Below are 21,978 nucleotides of genomic sequence, written 5' to 3' on the forward strand. Positions count from 1 at the left end.
AAATGAATTTATTACCTACACCCATTGGGACTGCGATTGCGTTACACATAAATTCAGATTGATTTGCTAATATATATTTAGCTGTTAAAGCCTGAGCCCAAATGCAATTAGCACTGCCATATTCCAGAGTGGCACATGGACAATTATGAGGAATAACAAATAATGGAACGTGAAATAAATTCTGTTAACGTTAACTGAGTTAAGGGATTTCCAGCAGACATGAATTTTATAGATTCAGGACAGAGGAATACTAACTCATAGGAGATTAAATTCTAACTGAGTTAGAGCTCGAGGAAATGTGGTTACTGCTGACCTTCTCTGAAATGTGTTAAAGCCATCCTGATAACTTCAACTCTGAGTTATTAAATTTACTCCCTGTTCAGAAGTCTCTGCCTGGTTTGATACATTATCATACAAAATTGAATGACAGTAATAAAGTTCCTCCCTCCGTCTCCAGTTCTGGTAACCCTTTCTCACAGTCCTAGATCCGATTACAGGGATATCTACTTGTGTTAAAACTGTTACTCTTCAGCAGGTTGTGAAGTGGAATTCTTTCATGGGATATCTGTTGGGAAACTCTCTATGTAAAATAAGCCCTTTCCAATGTAAAAAAGTACACCCTCAAATTTCAAAGGTCCGTGGTGCCTGAAAAAGCATTATATTTATAAAATTAATTGTGCAACATCCCCAAAACCTGGAATGGATTGCATTCAAAGACAGTAGACCGTTTCCTTGCAAGCTCTTTTTTCTCACTAATTTTATTTCCAACACTACAGATCTTAATAATTTACATTTGTTTTAAAATGGCTTATTTTAAAAATAATTCAAAATTTACAAGTGGTATAGGTTGCTTTCTATACATGTGTAATGTTGTCAAGTGGCATTTGCTTATAGCCTGCTTTAAGCCTGTTGTAGTTAGAGAAAACCTAATTACTTTGTTACCTTGGGATCTGGTCTATGGCTATTTTCCTCTAAAGTATTGTGCAAACTTAAAAATATGTCTGCTGAGAAAGAGAATTATTCTTGCCTTCCTCAATGAGCAAAGCCTGCTGCTTATAGTATTCTTCTGGTCATCCTGAGTCACTCCTTTTTTGAAAAGGGTCTGCTCAGTCACATGAGCAAGTCTAGCATATTCAGGGCTGCAGGAAAACTTGCCTATATAGAGAGCTGTACCTTTTTGTTAGTTCCTGTATATGGTTATTTACAGTTGTATCACTGCTTTCATTTTAGGCAAAGACTGATTTCTTGGGAGACTTCAAAAAGACTGATGAAAGAGTAGCAAAGATCTGAAACTACCTCTGGCCAAACTGACTAGGACATGTAATGCAGGGTTAATGAATAATAATGATTTCTTTCTTTATCCCTCTGAGCCCTATTCCATACCTGTTGGGCTGACTCCATGGGTGGCTCCTGAGGGTGCATTCGAATCTCAGTTGTTTAACTCACTGGATATATAGGGGAAGGGAGGAGAAGAAAAGTTGTGCTGGGATGAGCTTTACTTTCACCAACTTTTTTTTTTTTTTTTAATTTTGAAGAGTGACATTTCAATAAAAGAATTTTGATACAAACTTGGGATTTTAAAATACTTTAAAGCTTCTTTGTCCCTTGATTTAACTGTTGGGGTTTTGGGGTTGTTTTTTTTTTGTCTCCTTCTTAACATTTGTAGTCACTCCTGAGGATACTGGAGAGTCCCAAAAGCCATTCAGCTTTTAGAACCTGCAGTGGATTCGATGGACTCCTGTCCCTTCTATCAGACATGGAGGGTGCATTGCAGGACCCTCCATCTGGGCTGTGGACATCAGTTGGACAGAACTGTATATTGGAGCTTGTTTTCTACACTCTTCAGGGAATAACAGCAGCCCTGCACCTGGACCCTGTCAACAGCAGTTTCTTCCAGAGGAATGGTTTCTTTGAAAAGATGGCAGAGGATCTTGGGTCACTTGGATGCTTCTGGACACAAGGGGAATATCAAATCTCTCTGAGCCTTGAAAAGACAAGGACGTTTGCAGAATTCCTGGACGCAGCTTTCTGTTCCTCAGAACCTTTCCCAGTGTGGCTAAAGAACTGCATATGGATTCTGAATTTTCTTGATCACATGGTTAAAGGAACCCTCCATCTGGAGAGTTACTTCAAGGAGAGAAAGCCAGAGATGGGAGAGGCATCAAGAGATGATCAGGAAGGACCCCAAGATCAAGAAGAGCATCCTGTTGCTTTCAAAAGACCAGGCAACAAATTACCTATCTCTGCGTTTAGGCTATGTGGAAACCCTGAGAAGTAAGTCTTTCTCTACTACAGGAAATATAATAACAAGACTGGTTATACATCAGTAAACTGAGGTAAAGTGTGACATAACCTGCCTAGAGCAAACAAATCAGTCCCACAATCCCAACTCCCAGGCCTGCAGAGAGTAGAAATCACCTCTTTTAAAAGGTAAATGATGGTAAATATTGGAACATAAGTCCCTGATGGAGCAGTGGGTTACACAAGCCAGAGAGTGGCAGAGTTTGTGCTGGAGGTTCTGACACATGCAATGTGGAAGCCAGAATAGGCTGTAGGAAATGGTTTTGGGACTTGAAGCTTGCGTTTAGTCTCAGCTTGAATATGCCCTAATCAATTTTGACTTTTTCAATTATGTGAAAAGATGTTTTTGATCACCTAATACATTAAAAATAAACACTATTTAAATTATTTAAGTGGTACCCCATGCAGGTGTGTACGGGCACACATGGACAGACACACACACTCATTTGTTCATATAGCTGAAATGGAGAAAACTGGAAAAGGAATAGTAATGCTGCCTGCCTGGATTATATAAAAAATATATGTCCTTTGCAGGAAGGAAAGACTACACTAGAAATCAACATAGCTGTTAGCTATGAATCAGTTCTGAATAACGAGCACTTCATGACTTGTGAGATCTGCCCCTTCATGTGTCTGTAGCTTTATCTTGGATCTCTCAGTTCTTTTCTCAAAAATGTTTCTGGTTGTAGTTACACTTAAATGGCTAAATTTATAACTCAGATTCCTTCAGCCGTTATTGTAGGTTCCCAGGTTTAAAGGCCAAGTCGTTAGCTCTGCCACTTGTAGCTAGCAGTCACTGAAGTCAGCAGAACTTTTGTTCCCTGAGTACTGAGGCTGGCTGACTAAGTATTTCTGGTCATATTTGTATGTATCTGAAGCAACCAGAAAAACCTACAGTAGATTTTTTTGCTCTTTGTGCTACTGTTTGTAAAGAGCCATAGGTATGTTTGCTCTCTGTTATCATTCTTTCAATTACAGTTGAAACTTCTGGTTAGATACTTAGTGCTGGGGATAGGACTTGGCAGCTCAGAAGCAAAGAATAGTTGTTTTAAAGTAGATCTTCCTAGCCCCATTTTGGGAGAATGTGGGTCAATGTCCATAGCCTGTACCTTAACTGTGTGTGTAAGAGGCCCTGGGAAGACAAGGGAGAAAGTGTAGGTCTGTGGCAATACTGGGAAGGGTATGGTGCTCTCTTCTGCTCGTCTTTCTCAAGTTACTAGATCTGAAACATAAAGCAAGGCTTCCTAGGTCCTTGTGTTGTTTTGCCTGCTGAGCTGTGAGTCTCTGCAGTAAGTGAATGAATACCATTTGTGGAGAAACTAATAATGCAAATTGGGATCTATTCTGTTCACATTGTCTGGTTTTGAACAGTTTGACTTTGGTTCTGGGATGTGAAGACACAAAAGGAAGCCAGATTAGCTAGAGCTAGCTGGAGAGTGTTGAGGACAAGCGTGTGCAAACACAGCAGAGGAACATGTCCTGGCAAGATGCTGATCTTCAAAGAATCATAGAACAATTTGGGTTGGAAGGAACCTTAAAAATTATCTAGTTCCAAACCCCTGCCATGTTCAGGGATACCTTCCACTAAACAAGGTTGCTCTAAGCCTCCTCCAACCTGACCTTGAACGCTTCCAGAGATGGGGCATCCACAGCTTCTCTGGGCAACCTGTTCCAGTTTCTCACCATCCTCACAGAGAACAACTTCTATATCTTACCTAATCTACCCTCTTTCAGTTTAAAGCCATTATCTCTCGTCCTGTCACTACATGTCCTTGTAAAAGGTCCCTCTCCAGATTTCTTGTTGTTCCTCTTTAGGTACTGGAAGGCTGCTATGAGGTCTCCCCAGAGCCTTCTCCAAGCTGAACAAGCCCAACTCTCTCAGCCTGTCTTAATAGTAGAGGTGCTCCAGCCTTCTGATCATCTCTGTGGCCTCTTCTAGACTCGCTCCAACAGCTTCACTTCCCTTTTGTGTTGGGGTCCCTAGAGCTGAGCACAGTGTTGCGGGTGGAGTCTCACAGGAGTGGAGGAGAAGGGCAGAATCACCTCCCTTGAGCTGCTGGTCACACTTCTTTTGATGCAGCCTGGGATATGGTTGTCTTTCTGGGCTGCAAGCGCATATTGCTAGGTCATGTTGAGCTTTCCATTGACCAACACCCCCAAGCTGTCCTCCTCAGGACTGCTGTCAATTCAGTCTCCACCCAGCCTTCATTTGTGCCTGGAATTGCCATGACCCAGGTACAGGACCTTGCACTTGGCTTTGTTGAGCCTCATGAGGTTTGCATGGGCCCACCTCTCAAGCCTGTCCAGGTCCCTATGAATGGCATCCCTTCCCTCCAGCATATCAACTGAACCACACAGCTTGGTGTCATTGGCAAACTTTGCTGAAGGCACACTCAATCCCACTGTCTATGTCACAAAGATGTTGAACAAGGCTTGTCCCAACACCAGTCCTTGAGGGACACTATTGTCATTGATCTCCACTTGGACATCAAGCACTTGACCACAACTCTCTGAGTATGACCATCCAGCTAACTGCTTATTCACTGAATGGTCCTTCCATTAAATCCGTAACTCCAGTTTAGAGAAAAGGATGTTGTGTGGGACAGTGTCAGATGCTTCAGGCCACAAAGCCTGTGTCATTTTCCAGCTGTAAATTTTCTGAAAACAAAAACAAGAAATCAGATTTCCAGAGTTCCTGCAAGCCTGTGGTTCCCTGGGTGCAGCTTCCTCTTAGCTGTGCTCCACACTCACACTTCCTCCTGAAGAAGGCTTCAGCCTGGAACTATGCAGCCTGAAAGGAGGAACTTGAGTGTAATCAGTGTAAGTGGCCTGTGATTCCCCATCCTGCAACATGTATTTAACATCCCCAAAGAGAGGGAAAGGAGGTGATCTTGTGGAAACCTGTGACTAAGATGCAGGAAAATCATCATTTTAACTGGATAATATTCTAGCCCCTTTTCCTGTCCTGTGGTCAGTGGCACTGCAAGCTGCTGAGCCATAGGGGAATCTGTGCTTTCATTGCCATCTCAAAACCAGTCCTCTGTGTCCCTGCTCCTGCATTAATGTTTGAAACACCACCTGTGACAGATGGGGTCTCTGTTTCTCTAGCTCCTGGCAATTAGAGATAGCTTTCTGCAAGCTGTTAATTGAGACTGATCTTTCTTTGGAAGAGAAGCCCCTCTTCATGCCCACCCTAGCAGAATGGCTGCTACTGCTGCTGTTACCACACAGATTCACTGTGATAATGGCTGTTCACATTCTTTGCAGCATCTCATTTTGTCCCCAAACACTCTTATTTTTCTTATTTTTAAGTAGCAGCCAGTGCAGAGCAAATTGGGGGTTCATACCATGGTATTGGTGGGATAGATGGAGTGGATCATGGGGCTGACTGTGTAACCCTGAGGGAGGAATGAAAGAGATGGGTATTTGTGGGAGTGAGGAGTTGGTACATAGAGACTGCTTTTGTACTAAGGTAAGCCAGAAAATGAGGGCAACCACATTGGAAAACCACACAGAAAGCTGGAGATAAGGTTTATATAATTTTCTGAGAGGGGAGTGGGTGTGTAGTGATGGCAGGGAGCTTGAGGTGTAGTTCAGTGCTGGCCAGGGACTCTGGATTTTCTTTCTTAACAACCCTGGAGAGTGTTAAACCTGCCAAGCAGTGCTCAAAGATAAGAAAACATCTCCTTATACTGATGGCAACTTATTAACCATTTCATAATCTTATTTATTTTTAAAGGATCACTTTCTATTGTTGTCTTCTAATAGTCACATTTTGTTAGCTCACATTTTACCTCTATCTTTACTTCACATTTACTTAAAAACTGAACACATGGATTGACAATGTAATTTTACAGTGTTAAGATAGAAATTTGAGTTGAATTGGAAATTTGGGAAGTCAGTTCTTGAATACAGGGCTTCAACTAAAAAAAGAACTTGTTCTGGGGAGCACAGCTACAGCAGGAAAACAGACAGAAATTTTGTACAGTCTTTTAGGCTGGAAAACAACTTTAAAACCATTGATTCCAACTATTAACCTAGCACTGCCAAGTCCACCAATAAACCATGTCCCTAAGCTGACCACATCCTGGAGGTCTTTTAAATACCTCCAGGGATGGTGACTCAACCAGTTCCCTGGGAAGCCTCTTCCAATGCTTGACAACCTTTTTGGTGAAGCAATTTTTCTTCACATCTAATCTAAACCTCTCCAGTGCAACGTGAGGCCTATTGCTTCTTACCTATCCCACTACACCCTCTTTTCAGGTAGTTGTAGGTCTCTCCTGTGCCTCCTTTCTCCAGGCTTCCCAGTTCTCTCAGCCATTACTCATGAACTCGCTCCAGCATCTCAATGTCTTGTAGTGAGGAGCCCAGAACAGCACAGTATTCAAAGTGTGGCCTCACCTGTGCTGAGTACAGGGGGATGTTCATTTCTCTGGCCCTGCTGACCACGCTGTCTCTGATACAGTTCAGGATGCTCTTGGCTTTCCTGGCTGCCTGGGCTCAAGTTCATGCTCAGACGGCTGTTAAACAAGACCCCCTGATCCTTTTCTGCTGGGCAGCCTTCCAGCCACACTTTTGGTCCTATTATAGTAGTGGGCCTGGGTTTTTGCTTTTAAAGTTGGCTAGGTTTTGTGGGAGATGGGAAGAGAGTGTAATTTCAGTGTACTTTTTTTCTTGTTTAGCATTTAAAAACTCATACATATTCATGTCAAGTAAAGGTATATGTATCCACACTGGAGCCAGTGTTGCAGTAAGTATTTATATCCGATCTGATTTTGATTAATCACACAGAAAATGCTGCAAATAAGCAATTTCTTTAAAAGTGTATTTCTTGAGAGTGCAGTAAGAATTATTTGTCACTGTGTGGCAGTGTGCTACACATTACCTGCAGCATTGATGTCTTGAATGAGCCTTTTTGGAAGTGGCTGATATGTTAATTATGGTGTTCTTCCCCTCCTTTAGGTCCGTTGTAAAAGCTAGTTTTTTCAATGTTCACTCTTTTACTTGTACCCTTTGTTTTATACAGCACATAAAGCATATTGTGCTTTACTTTGTTTTTTTTTTCAATCTAATTATGACTGATCGCCTCTAAGAACCCACCTAGACGCTTGTTGTGCTATTGCATCATTGTTGCTTGTGACTGACCCGGGAGATGACAGTCTTGTTCAGAATGCATGGCTAAAGGTCTTCTTGAATCTTTGTTAGTGAAATCAGGCCTTCCTCACAGGAGAAGGTAAAATCCTATCTTCAAACCCAGATGATGGAGCTCGTCTAGCCTTGTAAGGCCTTCCATCAAAGAGAAGGACACTCTTACAAAACCTACGACCTGTGGACTTTGCTCTCACTGCCCTAGCTAACCAGGCCGTGGCAGCCAAACCTCAGGTGTAAAGGGTGGGGCCAGTTTTGTGCAAACTGTGCCTCACCTAAAAAATCCACTGCGCAGGCTGGAAGGGCTTACTCTCACTTGTCTGAATGGATGGGTGAGGGTCAAATCAGTAGGTGACAAGGTGCATGGGAAGCTGCAAGATCCAACGTTGCATGCGGGCGGACCAGCGCATGGGTTTCTCGAGTTAGCTCAGGAGTTGACAGTCCTGGTCGGACACTTCCTGATTGCCTCAGCACTCTTTTTCCCAAACAGATTTGCATATCCCACATGCCCTTGGTCATCATGCTTGTAGCAAGTGTGGTTAAAGCCCTTCCCAAATCTTCGCTCGCGAAGCCAAGGCATCAATCAATCAATGGCTGTTAGATGTTGCTTTTGCTTTTCTCATGACATCTATCTGGGACATGTATTTCTGACAGTGCTTGTCACAACTCCAGTTTAGGGGTGCACCCAGAAATGCTGATGATGCTCGGAATGTGATAAACCTGCAGTGCCTAAACTAGAGTTACTGCTATGCTGTGGCTTCATCATTGAGATATATCTGACTTCTGGCCTGCAGTATGGCTTAAAGCAGATCTTCTCTGTGGTAACTCTAATACCTCAGTTCCCTGCTGTACCTGAATATGTAAAAGTGGTACTCGGCAAAAACGAAAACTTGTGAAGAAGCAGCAGAGATATCCATCTGCTTGTCTGTTCTCTGTACTGCAAATACCTTCAAAGGCAAAGTTCAGTTGCAGAGGCTGTGGCACACCTTTAAATGAACAGGTCCCTAAGATATGAGATTATGAGCAGGTTATGTCTTTTTTACTTTAAGAAGACCTCCGGATGTTCCAGGTCATCTGTATTGTTTGTTTAGCTTCAAATGCCGACCCTGGTTACTGCCAGAAGGCTTTAATGCTGTACTCACCTGGAACGGTGTTAGACCCTCTTTGCTGTAATTAATAATGATAATTGTGATGGTACATCTTATGCACCTTTTTCCTGCAGGTGGGAAATGGGAGACTACACTATTGTACATCCAGGTGCTGTCTGTGTCATGGTGAGGTTGCTGCCAAAGCTGTACAAAGATGGACACTCTCAGGTGAGCATGAACATACCAAAGTGCCATGTAAACAGCTACTTTTCTGTAGCTTCATTTCCAGGAATTGCTTGCTCTTTGCAGATGTGGATGTACTGAAATTTAACTAGAACACTGGCAGGAGGAACAGCACAAATTTTATTGAGTCAGCAGATGTAAGAACAACAGAGACTATCAGTTTGACTAAGTATTTCTATACCTGTCTGATGCAGTGCCTTGTCCCAGGCAGGCCTTGATCCAGTACTCACTGCAGAGGTATAAGTGTGTAAGTCCCTTGGAAATCGTTTAAAACACTGCTAATGAACACAGAAACCAGAGCAATTTGCCTTTTAAGGCCAGCAGTCCGTAAACTTCCACTGTAGCTTAGAATCTGCTTTGCTTTTTCAAACCTTCCATACACACCCCCACTCTGAACAATTATATTGCCTGTATTGTATCTGCTTTCTGGTCTAAAATACTTGAATACAATTAAAGTACATATGGAGGGATTGAAATAAACACAGATTGGTCATCCAGAATTATAGAAGGTGGGAGTACAACTAACATCCCAACTCTGTGTAGCAGAACCAAGCCATCAGCTGTGAAATTTTGTTAATTACAGTAATTAATTTCTGAAAAACAAGTAGAACAGTAAATTGGATGAGAGTGTCCTCAAGTAACTAGGGCCTGGCTGTATGGCTGAGCTCTGTGAGAGAGACCTGTCAAACCTTCAGTAGATGGCAGTGTTCTTAAAAGTATGAAGTACTAGAGCACAAATTCCAGCAATTTCGGTTATATATTTAAGTACATTAATCTTTTTTTCCTTTCTCCTTTTTTTTTTTTAGTCAACAAGAAATTATTGCTCAAAATGGTTTTTTCAGTACGCTATTATGAATAAGATTGCCTCAGGTAAAATGGGACCCCTGTTATGCAGGGCCTGGAGTCAGACTCCAGCTAGGAATTAACACATGTTCTGAAGAGTTTTTCAGCAGATGATCCACAGAAAGAACAGAGAAAAAAATAGACTTATTTATTTTTTTCTCACAAATTCTGTTTAAAAGCATGTGAGAGAAATGGGTGGAACCTTATGTCACATACCTTGGGCAGCTCACTGATGCTGCCAGGTAGTGACACAAATGATGGGACTTTAGCATCTTTAATCATAACATGTGCCACTGCATGACCCCCTGTGCAATGACATGCTGCTTGGAACATAGGAGCCAGGAAAGATCTAATGCAAAAGGTGGACCTCAATGGCTAGTGAATGTCAGATACATGATTGGATTATCTGAAAGAATTTCTCCCTGAATAGCTATATTCTTTTCCAAACAGGGTACTTTTCTTTCTTTTAATGCAATAGTGTTTGACAGCTATATGAGAGATGAACTAATTTCTTTCTGGATGGAACTTTTTTACTGCAGGCATTCACTCAAAAATAGAGTCAAACAGTGGATTTTTTTAGGAGCAGTGGTGAAGAGCAGACAGTAACTCATCTCTTTCTGCTTGTTTTAGTACTGTGATAGATCTTTAAAGGCCCAGGTGTTCAAGAAAATCTGGAAAAATCTTCAGAATAAACTAAGGTCACATGCAAGTCCTTTGCTTTCACACAAACAGCAATGAGAAAGCACTGCTTTTACAGAAACGTTAATAGAACTCAATAAAATTAATGTACTTTGATTCTGACCCTCACAGGTAATATCCATTTCCTGCCAAAATTGCAGCTTCTCAATGACCTTTGTCAAACCCAAGCAGTGACGGGCTGAAGTAACGTCAAGCCTGCAGCACAGGAAAAACGGTAGCAGACAGGAAAACAGGTGGTCTTGCACTCAGCCATTTCTTCTGGCTGTCTAGAACAACAATTAAAAGCTGAAGCAAATAGATTTGTGGTTATATCTTACTGCCATTCCTAGGTATGATCAAAAATCATTTGAATGTCCCATGGGCATGAAAATTTGCTTAAAAGCTTTGAAACCACCCAAAAAGACAGTCTGAGTCAGTAAGTTGTATATAGAGTATTTTGCTCATGTTCATGCCTAGGACTGGTACTAAGCTTCCCATTAGCTCCTGTGAGACTGCATACAGTTTGATCAAATGCAAGGTGGATTTTCCCTTTATTAATAATGCTGCCTGTTCTGTGATGAAAGATAGCATTGTCACATTTCAAAAACTAAGTAAAGTGATAGTTAGAGGTTAGCATCCTACTTCAGACAGGTGGCCCAGGATATTCACAGGTTTTTTTCCAACTTTAAAAGGAAAGAAGTTTTCCCTCAGATTATATATCATCCTTGTCTGGCATTTTGGAACTGTGGCTTTTAAGACTCCAGTGTCATGCCAGGTCTTTTTCATTTGCAATGTCAGGTGAGATCTAGATCTGACAAGGCTGAGTAAGGGAAAGAAAAAGAACTTGCTGGAGCAGTCCCAGGCACAGCAACAGGTTGGGCAAAGAAGAGATTCAGAGCAGCCCTGTGGAGAAGGACTTGGGGGTGCTGGTCGATGAGAAAATGAACATGAGCTGGCTTCAGTGTGTGCTTGCAGCCCAAAAAGCTAACCATATCCTGGGCTGCATCAAAAGGATCAGCAGGTTGAAGGATGTGATCCTGCCCCTCTGCTCTGCTCTCGTGAGACCTCACTTGGAGTATTGTGTGCAGTTCTGGTGTCCTCAACATAAAAAGGACATGGAACTGTTGGAACAAGTCCAGAGAAGGGCCATGAGGATGATCAGGGGACTGGAGCACCTCCTGTATTAAGATCAGCTGAGAAAGCTGTGGCTGTTCAGCCTGGAGAAGAGAAGGCTGCATGGAGACCTCATAACAGCCTTCCAGCATCTGAAGGGGGCCTATAGGGATGCTGGGGAGGGACTCTTCATTAGGGACTGCAGTGATAAGACAAGGTGTAAAGGGTTAAAAATTAAACAGGGGACGTTTAGATTGGATATAAGGAAGAAGTTCTTTACTGTAAGGGTGGTGAGGCACTGGAATGGGTTGCCCTAAGGAAGTTGTGAATGCTCCATCTCTGGAGCTGTTCAAGGCCAGGCTGGACAAAGGCTTGGGTAATATGGTTTAGAGTGAGGTGTCCCTGCCCATGGCAGGGGGGTTGGAACTAGATGATCTTAAGGTCCTTTCCAACCCTAAATATTCTATGATTTTATAATTCTAACTTTTGAGAAGAGAATCAAATAATTCACTTTTGTGTCATTATCCTAGCAGGTTTCTTGTATGGACAAGAAAAATCCTCACATGATCAATTATGTGAATTTTCTATACTTATATTAAATAATATTATTGCTTCCACAGATGGATTTGTCCCCTATATTTTTATCCACATCTCTACTACAATGACCTGCTGTTATTTTGTTTCACAAAACTGAAACACTGTGCATCAGTAAGGACTATGAGCCTTCTGTAAAAGATCTTTATCCCTGTTTTAAATTTAGACTCAGTTGTTCTCACTGTAGGTATTAATAGAATGATTCTTGCTATTTGTATTTCTTAAAAGTGTAAACTCCTTCTAAACTGAAAAGGTCTCTGATAGAGTTAGATATGGCCTTACTCTGTGACATGTGAGACTTGTCTGCCATTAGACTTATATTAGTGGTATCACTGCTAATGTAACTGTTATTAATACAGTGATTTCCTAAATTACTGCACTACATTATCTGCACAAGGGAATTTTTTGGGTATTTAGCCTGAGCTTCATTCCCCTTTGGGTTGTGAAGTCAAGGCACTGGGAGAAAGGAAATGAGAATGGATCAGAACTGTGGTAGGAGGAAGGACAATATAAACACCCTGGCAGTGGGTTCTCCAGTCTGGGTGAGTAACCAAAGGTCAGCTCTTTTTCCCTGAGCACTTTCCTGTAGGCTTTGCTCCAACCTTGTCTCCTGGGGTATTTTTCTTTGCTGAGCCTGATTACTGCATTACTTTTTTTTTTCTTTATAAGAAAATGCACAGCCTGTCTGTATGTTCTTTTCCAAGGTTATTTTGGGCTTTTAATAAGAAGTTTGTTTGTTTGTTGATCAATCAACTTCTGAAGCTTTCACTGTTTATTCAGACCAAGCAATTTTCTTCCTGTGCTTCTTCTAAACCCGCAGCCTGCCCTTTTATTTGTCCTGTTTCTCTTGCTATTCGCTTTATGCTTAAAAGGCAGCCAGTGTCTCTAAAGTTGCTTTAAAATCTTGATACCGTACCCTGGATTGAAGACATAGGAGCTCTGCCAAGAAACCCTGGCTAACTATACCAGAGATAATTTTCTACTTTGTCTTGTATCAGTTATAAGGTGGCACATAGACATAGCTCTGCCTTCCTTTCAGGTGTCTGATGAACACCACATTATAGCACTGTACAGTAGCTTAGAAAAATGAGGGGACACTGCATTCAGCTAATACTGTGGGGAAAAAAATACTGCAACTAAAGATAATTTGATGAGCAAGAGAACTGTCAGACCACCAGAATTAACAAAAGGATTGTTACCATTGCAAAGAGATTTTGTTGCCTGGCTTCAGATGGGCAAGTCTTGTTATTACTAGGCAATAGGAGCCCTGATATTCATATGAGGAAAGCTCTGCAGCTTCTCTTACACACAGTCTGTACCTCAAGGGGAAATGTGAAAAGCCTGATGGAGATCATATAATTTATATGGGGCATTTAATGAGGCCCTGTGTAGGTCCATGGGTTTTTTTGAAAAGCAGAAGCAGTTCATGCGGTTCATAGTGCTTTTTCCCCTGTCTGCTTGCAAGGAGTGCATGAACACAAATTATTCTGTAACTTTGTAAAACCCAGCTGTACATACTGTCAGCAAAGTTAAGTTTTGTTTCTTAAGGTCAGTGGGTGAGAGTTAATCAGCAAAATATTGTGATAGAATGGGAATGTGCTTGCAGTTGTGAACAGTGCATCAAGAATTTGAGCTGTGATAAAATTATGAATTTCTTTTATAACATTCTAAGAAAAAAAATTGAACAGATGATTTTCAGAAGTGACTCAACCTCTCTACAGACAATGGGTTTTAAGGTTATGAATTTCTACCTTTTCTTTTGAAAACACAATTTAAAATCCTGGATTGCCTGGAACACTTTGAAAGCTTTATTTTCAATGCCTGAATTGCTTCATTAGTAAAACTAAATCTCTGTGGTATGATAGGAAGTTAATCCTATTTTCTATGAAGGGCTCCTAGCTTTTCAAATGTGACCCACATCCCTGGCAATGTTAAAGGCCAGGTTGGACAGGGCTTTGATCTACCTCATATAGTGGAAGGTGTCCCTGCCCATGACAGGGGGGTGGAACTAGATGATCTTTAAGGTCCCTTCCAACCCAAACCATTCTGTGATTTTAGGTGCTCTGAGATTGAAAAGTAAGTTTGCTTTTTGCAATTGCACACAGAATTATTGCTGTATATTTGTTAAACTTAAGGAAATTGCATCCTTTTGAAGGGAACACATACTGCTAAAGGCTCAAAGTTCATGCTTGTATTGAGCATAGCTTAATCATCTTGAGGATGGGTGACAGCTATCAAGTTTTGAAACTATGGGCTCTAAGGAAGAAGAATCTGGGAACTCCTTAAGCAGATTGGGCAAATTGCTAGGTGATATATTGCACTTTAGACTTTAATCTGAAGTAAAGCTGTGAGCTCAACTACACTCTAACTGCACCTTCAATATTCTGATTCATGGTGCAAGTAATATGTGTTAGGAAAAAATCAATCCCTGTATATAGAAACACACAGCCTGGTTCCTGGCTGCCATTAATATTTCCACTAAAATCTCATTTTACTGGAACTAAGATCCATGAAAACAGCACATTTTATTCAAAACAAGACAATACTGGTATTGACAAAGCTGCTAAGCTAATGAAAACAATCAATTTTTTTGTATACCATTATGCTTTTATTGGATTTATTTTGGATTAAAACAATAGTTACACTTAGTCAAGACCCGTGTCCTTCTCTGTTTTCTCATGGTTTTATACATTTAGATACTGTCATGCATCCAGTCAAAAAATGACTAAAATAGTAATTGAAAGATCAAAAAAGATATAAGTGAGGCTTTGATATACTGTAGCAGTAAGTGCCTTTCTGAAGAATAGTGTAGTTTAGTCTGGTGGGTGGTTTCTGCATGTAATGAGATGCACAGTGAAACTTCTGTCACTGGGAATGAACAGTCAGAGAAAAGAAAATATTGTCCAAAGGACTTGCCCTTCAGATATTAAAAATAGTTATGTTTACAAAAGCAGTATGTAAGTTGCAATGTCTAAGCGTTGTGGTTGGGGCTTTTGATTGCTAAGAGCTTTGAAAACAAATTGCTTGTTGGCTTTGAAGTTGTCCTGTACTGGTTTTGTTTGGTCTGGATGCAAAATAGCTGAAATCCTCTTCACACTTAATAAGCTAGCTTATTCTGAGTCCAGTGAAGTAGCTTCTCTTTGGGTTATGAAATCAAATACCAATGTCCTAATCTGTGTGTCTGCCACTATTGATGTCCTTTTCTTTGAAAGTTTTCATAGATATTTCCTAGAAGAGCGTATGAAAAAGCCAAATAACTCTTGGGGGTAGGGAACACTTCGTCTTTGTAAGATCGTGTTTAAATATATGATGTGCTGTTATTTTTGTGTCAAGTGTAGTTAGGTCCATGCTGTAGGCTCCATTCCTAATTCCTCTAAAAATAATTTCTTAGAATTGAGGTACTTTTTGAAGACCATTAAGAAGCAATAATGAAGTAAAGCTTCAATTCAGCAAAACATGTAGAAAGGTGTATTTAATAAGTATTTCATGCAATTGCTAAATGCAGTTTTGTTTAAGAGCAGTGCTTTTAGAACAAAAATTAGGTAATGTCAATATGACACTCCATATGCTTAATGTTAAGAATATTCTGAGTTATGGCTTTGGTCTTGGAGCTTATTGCCTAGTAATCTGACCTTGATGGTGGTCTGTTTTGAATAACAGCTGATTGATCTCTTCCTTCACTGCCGTGGGGCTGTGGCAGGAAAACTCAACTGTAGGTGGCTGAGCAGCTACTCGGATGGATATATATACACTGTTCAAGTCAGAGCTTTACAGAGCACCCATGCAGTTGCACTTGAACTTCTGACCTTAAAAGCTTCTTTTGGGGGGGACAGATTTTTACACGCAAAGATAAAAAATCAGTCATGATGTTGTTTTAGCTCCATTCCACTGACTTCAGTTCTATGTCCATTTCAGCTTTCACAGGAAATCCAATGTGCTGTGGTTGATCATATCCAGTCCCTGGTGAAGTCAGAGAAGAGTCGCCAGATTATGTGTGGAGCTGGCTTGCTGAGCACCATTATAACCTGCTGTGAAGATGCATTCCGCAGTGAAAGCCATCCACTGCATCTGCCCCTCACTAGAGTGTTTGAGAAGCTTGCATCACAGGCTATTGAGCCAAATGTGTTAAGGTATCAGATTGAATCTAATTGAAGCAATTTGCTTTAGTGGTGCAAATTTTTTGCAAAGTTTATGTAATAATTAGATACTTTGTGTAGTGCTGTAATTCAGCAGGACTCCGCCTTTTGTTTCACAAAGATCACAAGACATATGCTTAAATGACTTGCTGAAGATAGTACGAGTCTGTAGTGTTCTACTGCTTCATCTCTGCAGGGCTTGTAAAGCTATTTATGAATGGTAACTGGTTAAGTAATTACAGAACAACTCAGGTTATTCCCCCTTGTTATTCGTATGGAGAAGCTGTTTCTTGAAGAGTTAAAGTGACTTCCTCTTAGCTCGGATCCATGTCAATGACAGACGTGTAGTCTTGTTTCTCAGCCTCTGTTGTTTTGACTTTGATGACATACTTTCTTCAATGCTAACAAATGTTAGGCACAAGAGTACTTAATAGAGATCGAAGTGCAGATGAAATTGAATATGCAGTGGAAGGCTGGATTTCTTTTACTCAAAAATGGAACAGAATCTCTTTAGGAAAAAAACACACACACACACAAATTAGTAGTATTCAGACTTCTTGCTGGAGAAAATAAACCTTGATAACTTGATTAGTTTCTTTTCTTTTTTTTTTTTCTTTTATTTCTTTTTTTCATATTAGGCAATTTCTTTGGTTGCGAGGCTCACCACCACGACCTTCCAGGCCCAGCACTAAAAAGATTGAGGTCCTTTCATGTCAGGGTAGTGATTCAGCTAGCACAGCTTGGAATGAAGGTAAGCACACAATGAACAGCCTATTGCTGAAACAGTGACTCAATTACAGAGGTCTCTGTAATGACAGCAAATTGCTGTTGGAGTAGGTTGCTTCAAGACAGTCACAGTAAAGGTGGAGTATGCCTGGCTGTCTTAGTGTTGCCCAGGTTGGATGCTACTTGATCAACACTGAGCTGATCTAAGTATCAGCAGAGATCAAATTATAACACGTGTGCTCAATATAGATAATAATATAGGCTCAGTCTTTGCTGGATCAGACATGGAAGTGATCTATAAAAATACTTATCACATTCCACAAACCAAATGGAGTGTCTTCTGGGTTTGTAGCATGTTTTCCCTGTGGATTATAGCTAGAAATTGAATAAAGATGTGAATAAGGAGCACTGCTTTTTGTAATCCCTAGGGATATCCTAGTAACCTGTCTTGCTTATACAGGCCATTTTCCATCCAAGTCCTTTCTCTGTTCTAACATATTCTGTAGGTGAAAGGCTACAGCAGTAGTATTTGGTGCTTAAACTACTCTCATGCCTATGAGACACCTGATACAGCATGGTACAAATTTGACTCTTATGTTCTTTGCAGTTATTCTTCAGATCCTCTTCCACATGTTAGTTTTAACTATTTTGTTATGGCATAATTGAACGGTCTATGTAGAAATAAAATGGAACAATGTGTCAGGACCTATTTTTTGCCAGAGATGAAGTTTGGAGCTGGCTGCAGATGTGTGGGGAGAAAATACAGCTATCAGTTCTGTAAGCTCATTCTCCTACCAGCCTCCCAGTTTGAAATTCCATCAGTGCAATATTGCTGAGGATTTCTGCAGGCTGCTGAGTATGTGTTATTTGAAGAGCATGCAGAACTATTCTTAGCAGTCATGAATTGAATATGGGCAAAGCCCGTGACTGAAAAGAGTATTGCAGACACTGATCTGGTTAAGCACTATGTTGATCTTCTAGGTTCAGAAGAGGACATGGTAGACAATAAAACTGATCTTCAAACAGTTGTGCCTGTCAGCAGCTCTCCTTGGGTGTCTAGGGGATCTGCATTGGCACTCCAGACTGCAATGAGTCTCATCTCCATGACATCACCTAGAAACTTCCAGCTCCGCAACACTGCTTTGGCTCCATCATTCGTGGAGTTTGACATGTCCATTGAAGGATACGGGTATTGCTGCTGTTGTTTTTCTGTTTCGCTGCTCTGCAGTACCTGAACTCTTATTCTGGACACAGAAACTAATCACTTCTCTCTCCATCTTAGTCAGTCCTTGTGCCCTATCGCTGCCTTCCTTGCAGCAGTGTTGCCAACCTATTTTGTTGTTGTCTTATTGCTGATAGCTTAGGTTCTGCCTTGCTGCCATGATTCTGCACTATTAAGTCACTGGTAACCTTCATGGAGGATTTTGCATTTCTGATGAAATGGGTGCTTGCTTGCTTTTGTAGGTGTTTATACCTCCCTACCTTGGCCACTATCATGGGACCCAGTGCAGAGAAATCTGTCTCAGGAGGAACTGGCACTGGTAAGCACTTTGACTCACCTACAGCTTCCTGAAACTACTCAACATTTGTGAGAAATGGCAGCAAATAAATTGTGTATGCCAACACATTTCTGCCTCTGTGTTCCACTCCAGATCTGAGCTGAATAACTCAGAATGCTAACCAGAATATAGTATCTGATGCAGCTTAATAGTATGATGCATTAGCTTTAACATGAGCAATACAAACTTAAAGCAGGCTGCCAAGAAAATGTTTTTAACAAGTAAGAGCCACCAGATTTAGAGTAATCTCCCATGGAAAGAATAGAAACTGTCACTTAACATGAAATGTGATTTTCCAATAGACCAAAATCATCTATTGGGTGAACGGGGAAATGACTGTAGCATTTGCTTCCTGATTTTTTGTAAATTTCGATAAAACTTGTTTCAGGCTTAGTGCTTCCCAATTGATGAGCTAGTAGTCATTTCTCATCAATTTTAGATCATTTAAACATGTACGCATGCTCATATGAGCAGTCTCTATGATATTGGAGAGAGGCAGTGAAATCTAATAGAATGGAATAGAAATTAAACCTCATATTCTAATGTAGGTTCTTACATGGTTTGGGCTACAAATGAAACAGAAAGCAGTTTGTTAATGTGTCTGCACAGGGAAACAAACTCCCTTACAGCATTTTTGTTTCCTGTCTACAGGCACCAGAATGTTCCCTCCCTCAGGTGGCCTGACACTCTCCTGCTGGTTTCTGGTTAGCAAGTTTGGTTTGGTGCACAGCAGCCACCCACTCCGTTTCCTCACGGTTGTGAGGCACATGTCAAGAACAGAGCAAGAATTTGTTTGCTTTTCAGTAAGCTTCTTCCCACAAGACCTTTCTTTGGTCATTTCCACAGAAGAAGTAGAATTCCAGCCACTTGGTAAGACTCTTCTCAGCCAGGCTGCAGTGCTGTGTCCCCTGGTTATCTGGACTTTTTCATTAACAAATTTCCTCTTCTTCAAGTACCCAGGACATCAATGAGGCTTTTATCTCTTCAGTTTTATTCTGGCAGCCTTTTGTGATTGTAATTCTTGGTCATATTTCAGTTTTAAGATTGCTATAAATATTGAGAATTACTTTGTGGCCTGCAATACATGATAAAACTTACAGATATTTTAAGGAAAACTTTTGGATGTCAGTTATATGGTTGTGTGCAGTTTTGGGGGCTGGACTTGAACCAGCTGCCTGTTCTGTGTGGTAGTAGGCAGGTTTGGAGATGAGGACTGAGGAGTTTGGGTGTGATCTAGCTTCCTAAGCATTTCCTTTCCTCACTTTTAATGTCAGGTGATTATACTTTTTTTCTTGTTGACATTTATCCCTTTCTACTTAATAAGTACAGTAGGTACTTCAAATATGAATGTGATTGAACATTGCAGAGGAGCTTGGAAATAGAGTAGGAATAGTAGCTGGAATTTTTCATGCACAGCTGACATTGTGCGAGTGCTCTGATTCCCTTGGATGATGTTAAAAACCCCAGGTTGCCTCTTTCATAAAAACTACAAATTAATGTACAGAGTTTTATCTTCTCATGAATTCACTAGGAAATTTGCCCTGTGTCAGCTAACTCAGTGAATATCCAGAGGGGTTCTCCTCCTAGAGAATATGTTGGCTTTGTCTTAGTCCATTCTATGTTTGCAGCATTGAGGTAGCCAGCAGGTTTTATTTGAGAAGATAGGATAGCACATGGTATGCTGGAGGGATCTTGCAAGTTGTGCAAGTCTCAGGTCCTGAATGGACCTTCAGGGAATATTTTAAAGATGTTGAAAGGAATAGCACCAAGTGACTCTATACACAGAGAGAGAGTTGTGTTCTTTTTGTTGCATGTGATAGTTGTGTTCCAGAGGCAGGGGAAGGTGAGAGAGACTTTCTGTTGACTGCTCCCTGATTTTGCTGTTACAGATATAATGGAACCTGAGGATGAAGTCCTAAATCCCTCCCCATTTCCAGGACAAGTGCAGTTTGGCTGCGGCAAGCTGCTGGTCACTGGCCAGTGGCATCATCTCACAGTGACAGTTGCTAAGGAAGCAAAGAAGAACTGCATTGTGTCAGCTTACATAAACGGTCAAATGCTTGGCTCTGCAAAGGTAAAAGATGCCTACACAGATCTTGTGCCTGACATTTGCCTTTTATTGTTTTTCATTCTCATTCTCCTGTGCACACTCCATGATGTTTCAGTATTAACCTGAGATTCACAGCATGGTGATTTACATATATGATATGTGCCACTCTGTGCTTCCTAACGAGGATGTATTTTGCTGCTTTTCAGAAGTATGCTATCAGCTTATACTGACGCTTTGAACTAGTTTGCCCCGTCCCGCACAGCATATAGATAACCAGAGTAATTTTGAGTGGTGACACTCATCTAAAAATTGGGGTTACCTAGTTTGCTGATAGCTCAAGGTTATGTTAATGAAATCCAGTTGTACCCGTAGGCCAAAGATTTCTGAATTGACTAGCAATTTTGAGGATATCTCAGCTTAAACCCAAGATTTTCACAAGCTGTCAGCTACAGAAAGTACATCACATTAAGATGGGATCAGTGAATCCTGAACCGAAGGTACTTCAGATTTAGGCTAAAACCTGAAGAGGTGATGAGTTATGTAGGGACCCACAGTTTTTTAAGAAAGGTCTGGAAAAGCAGAAGGTCTCAGAGGATTAAGCTTCTGTGGCTGGCCAGCTCTTTGCAAGAATCCCAAGATGGATACAATTTCCTCAGTTGTCTTACATGAGTATCATTCAAGCTATCCTCTTCCTGTTACACCCACTGAACAATCAGTTGATGAACCAGTGGCTTTTTTCCCACTGGCATTCTAAGTATTCAGGAAGATAGATGTTATTCCTGTTTAGAAGTTTTGGGAGAAAGCTCTTGAATTAAGATAATAATATTTTTTCAAGATAATAGAAATTAAATAAATGTTCCAGTTAGGAGAAATTTGTAAATTGCAATGATATCAACTCATGAGTTCATTGCAAATGTTGGTGAAGCTGGTATTTCCCTTAGTGTGCCATTTCTTGTGATCTGATTGCACAGAAATCAATTCTTAAATTGGCGACTTTCTCAGGTTGTATGAGATATCACAAGAAAACAATCTGAATGCACCTGAAGGGTTAATAATCTACAGGATAACTGAGAAAAACCCTGTTTTATGTTATCATTATTATCATGCTCCTCATTTGAAAGTTAATCTGATATTATTTCTGAGATCTAATTTTTTGATTTTGAATATTGTGTATTGTAGCTCTGGTTAGGATAGTATGTTTTTTTGGTTTGTTTTTTAATAGAATCTTTTTATTAATTAAAACTTGTAACCTTGTTCTCTTCCTTTTTCCCATATTTCAAATCAATCTCAGTACATGCAAAGCTCACTTGTGTGTTTTATACTTCCCTTGTAAAAGCAACCTGTTTAATTCTGAATATTCTCTTTCCCATACTTGAGAAAAATGATCTGTCTTCTAAATACTTTTGGGACCTATATCCTTTTCAAGAATGAAAATTTAATTTAATTTGCCTTCCTTCAAATGAGACTGTGAAAGTCATCAATAAAACTAGGCCTAAGCA

General features: G+C 40.6%; 1 protein-coding gene across 1 annotated transcript in view; it reads left to right on the forward strand.

Annotated features, from left to right (window-relative positions):
* Nucleotides 1-21,978, forward strand: part of WDFY4 (WDFY family member 4) — a 140,068-nt gene that overhangs the window by 23,522 nt on the left and 94,568 nt on the right. Inside the window, exons 12-19 of the mRNA XM_061358826.1 lie at nt 1,667-2,274; nt 8,672-8,765; nt 15,924-16,138; nt 16,783-16,895; nt 17,852-18,059; nt 18,335-18,411; nt 19,081-19,299; nt 20,319-20,503. Of these exons, the coding sequence (XP_061214810.1) occupies nt 1,667-2,274; nt 8,672-8,765; nt 15,924-16,138; nt 16,783-16,895; nt 17,852-18,059; nt 18,335-18,411; nt 19,081-19,299; nt 20,319-20,503 (1,719 nt within the window). The remainder of the gene's footprint in view (nt 1-1,666; nt 2,275-8,671; nt 8,766-15,923; nt 16,139-16,782; nt 16,896-17,851; nt 18,060-18,334; nt 18,412-19,080; nt 19,300-20,318; nt 20,504-21,978) is intronic.

Source organism: Neopsephotus bourkii, unplaced genomic scaffold (assembly GCF_033783945.1).
Source record: "Neopsephotus bourkii isolate Nb327-2 ecotype Australia unplaced genomic scaffold, CSIRO-AGI_Nbou_v1 NB_951, whole genome shotgun sequence".
Classification (NCBI taxonomy): domain Eukaryota; kingdom Metazoa; phylum Chordata; class Aves; order Psittaciformes; family Psittacidae; genus Neopsephotus; species Neopsephotus bourkii.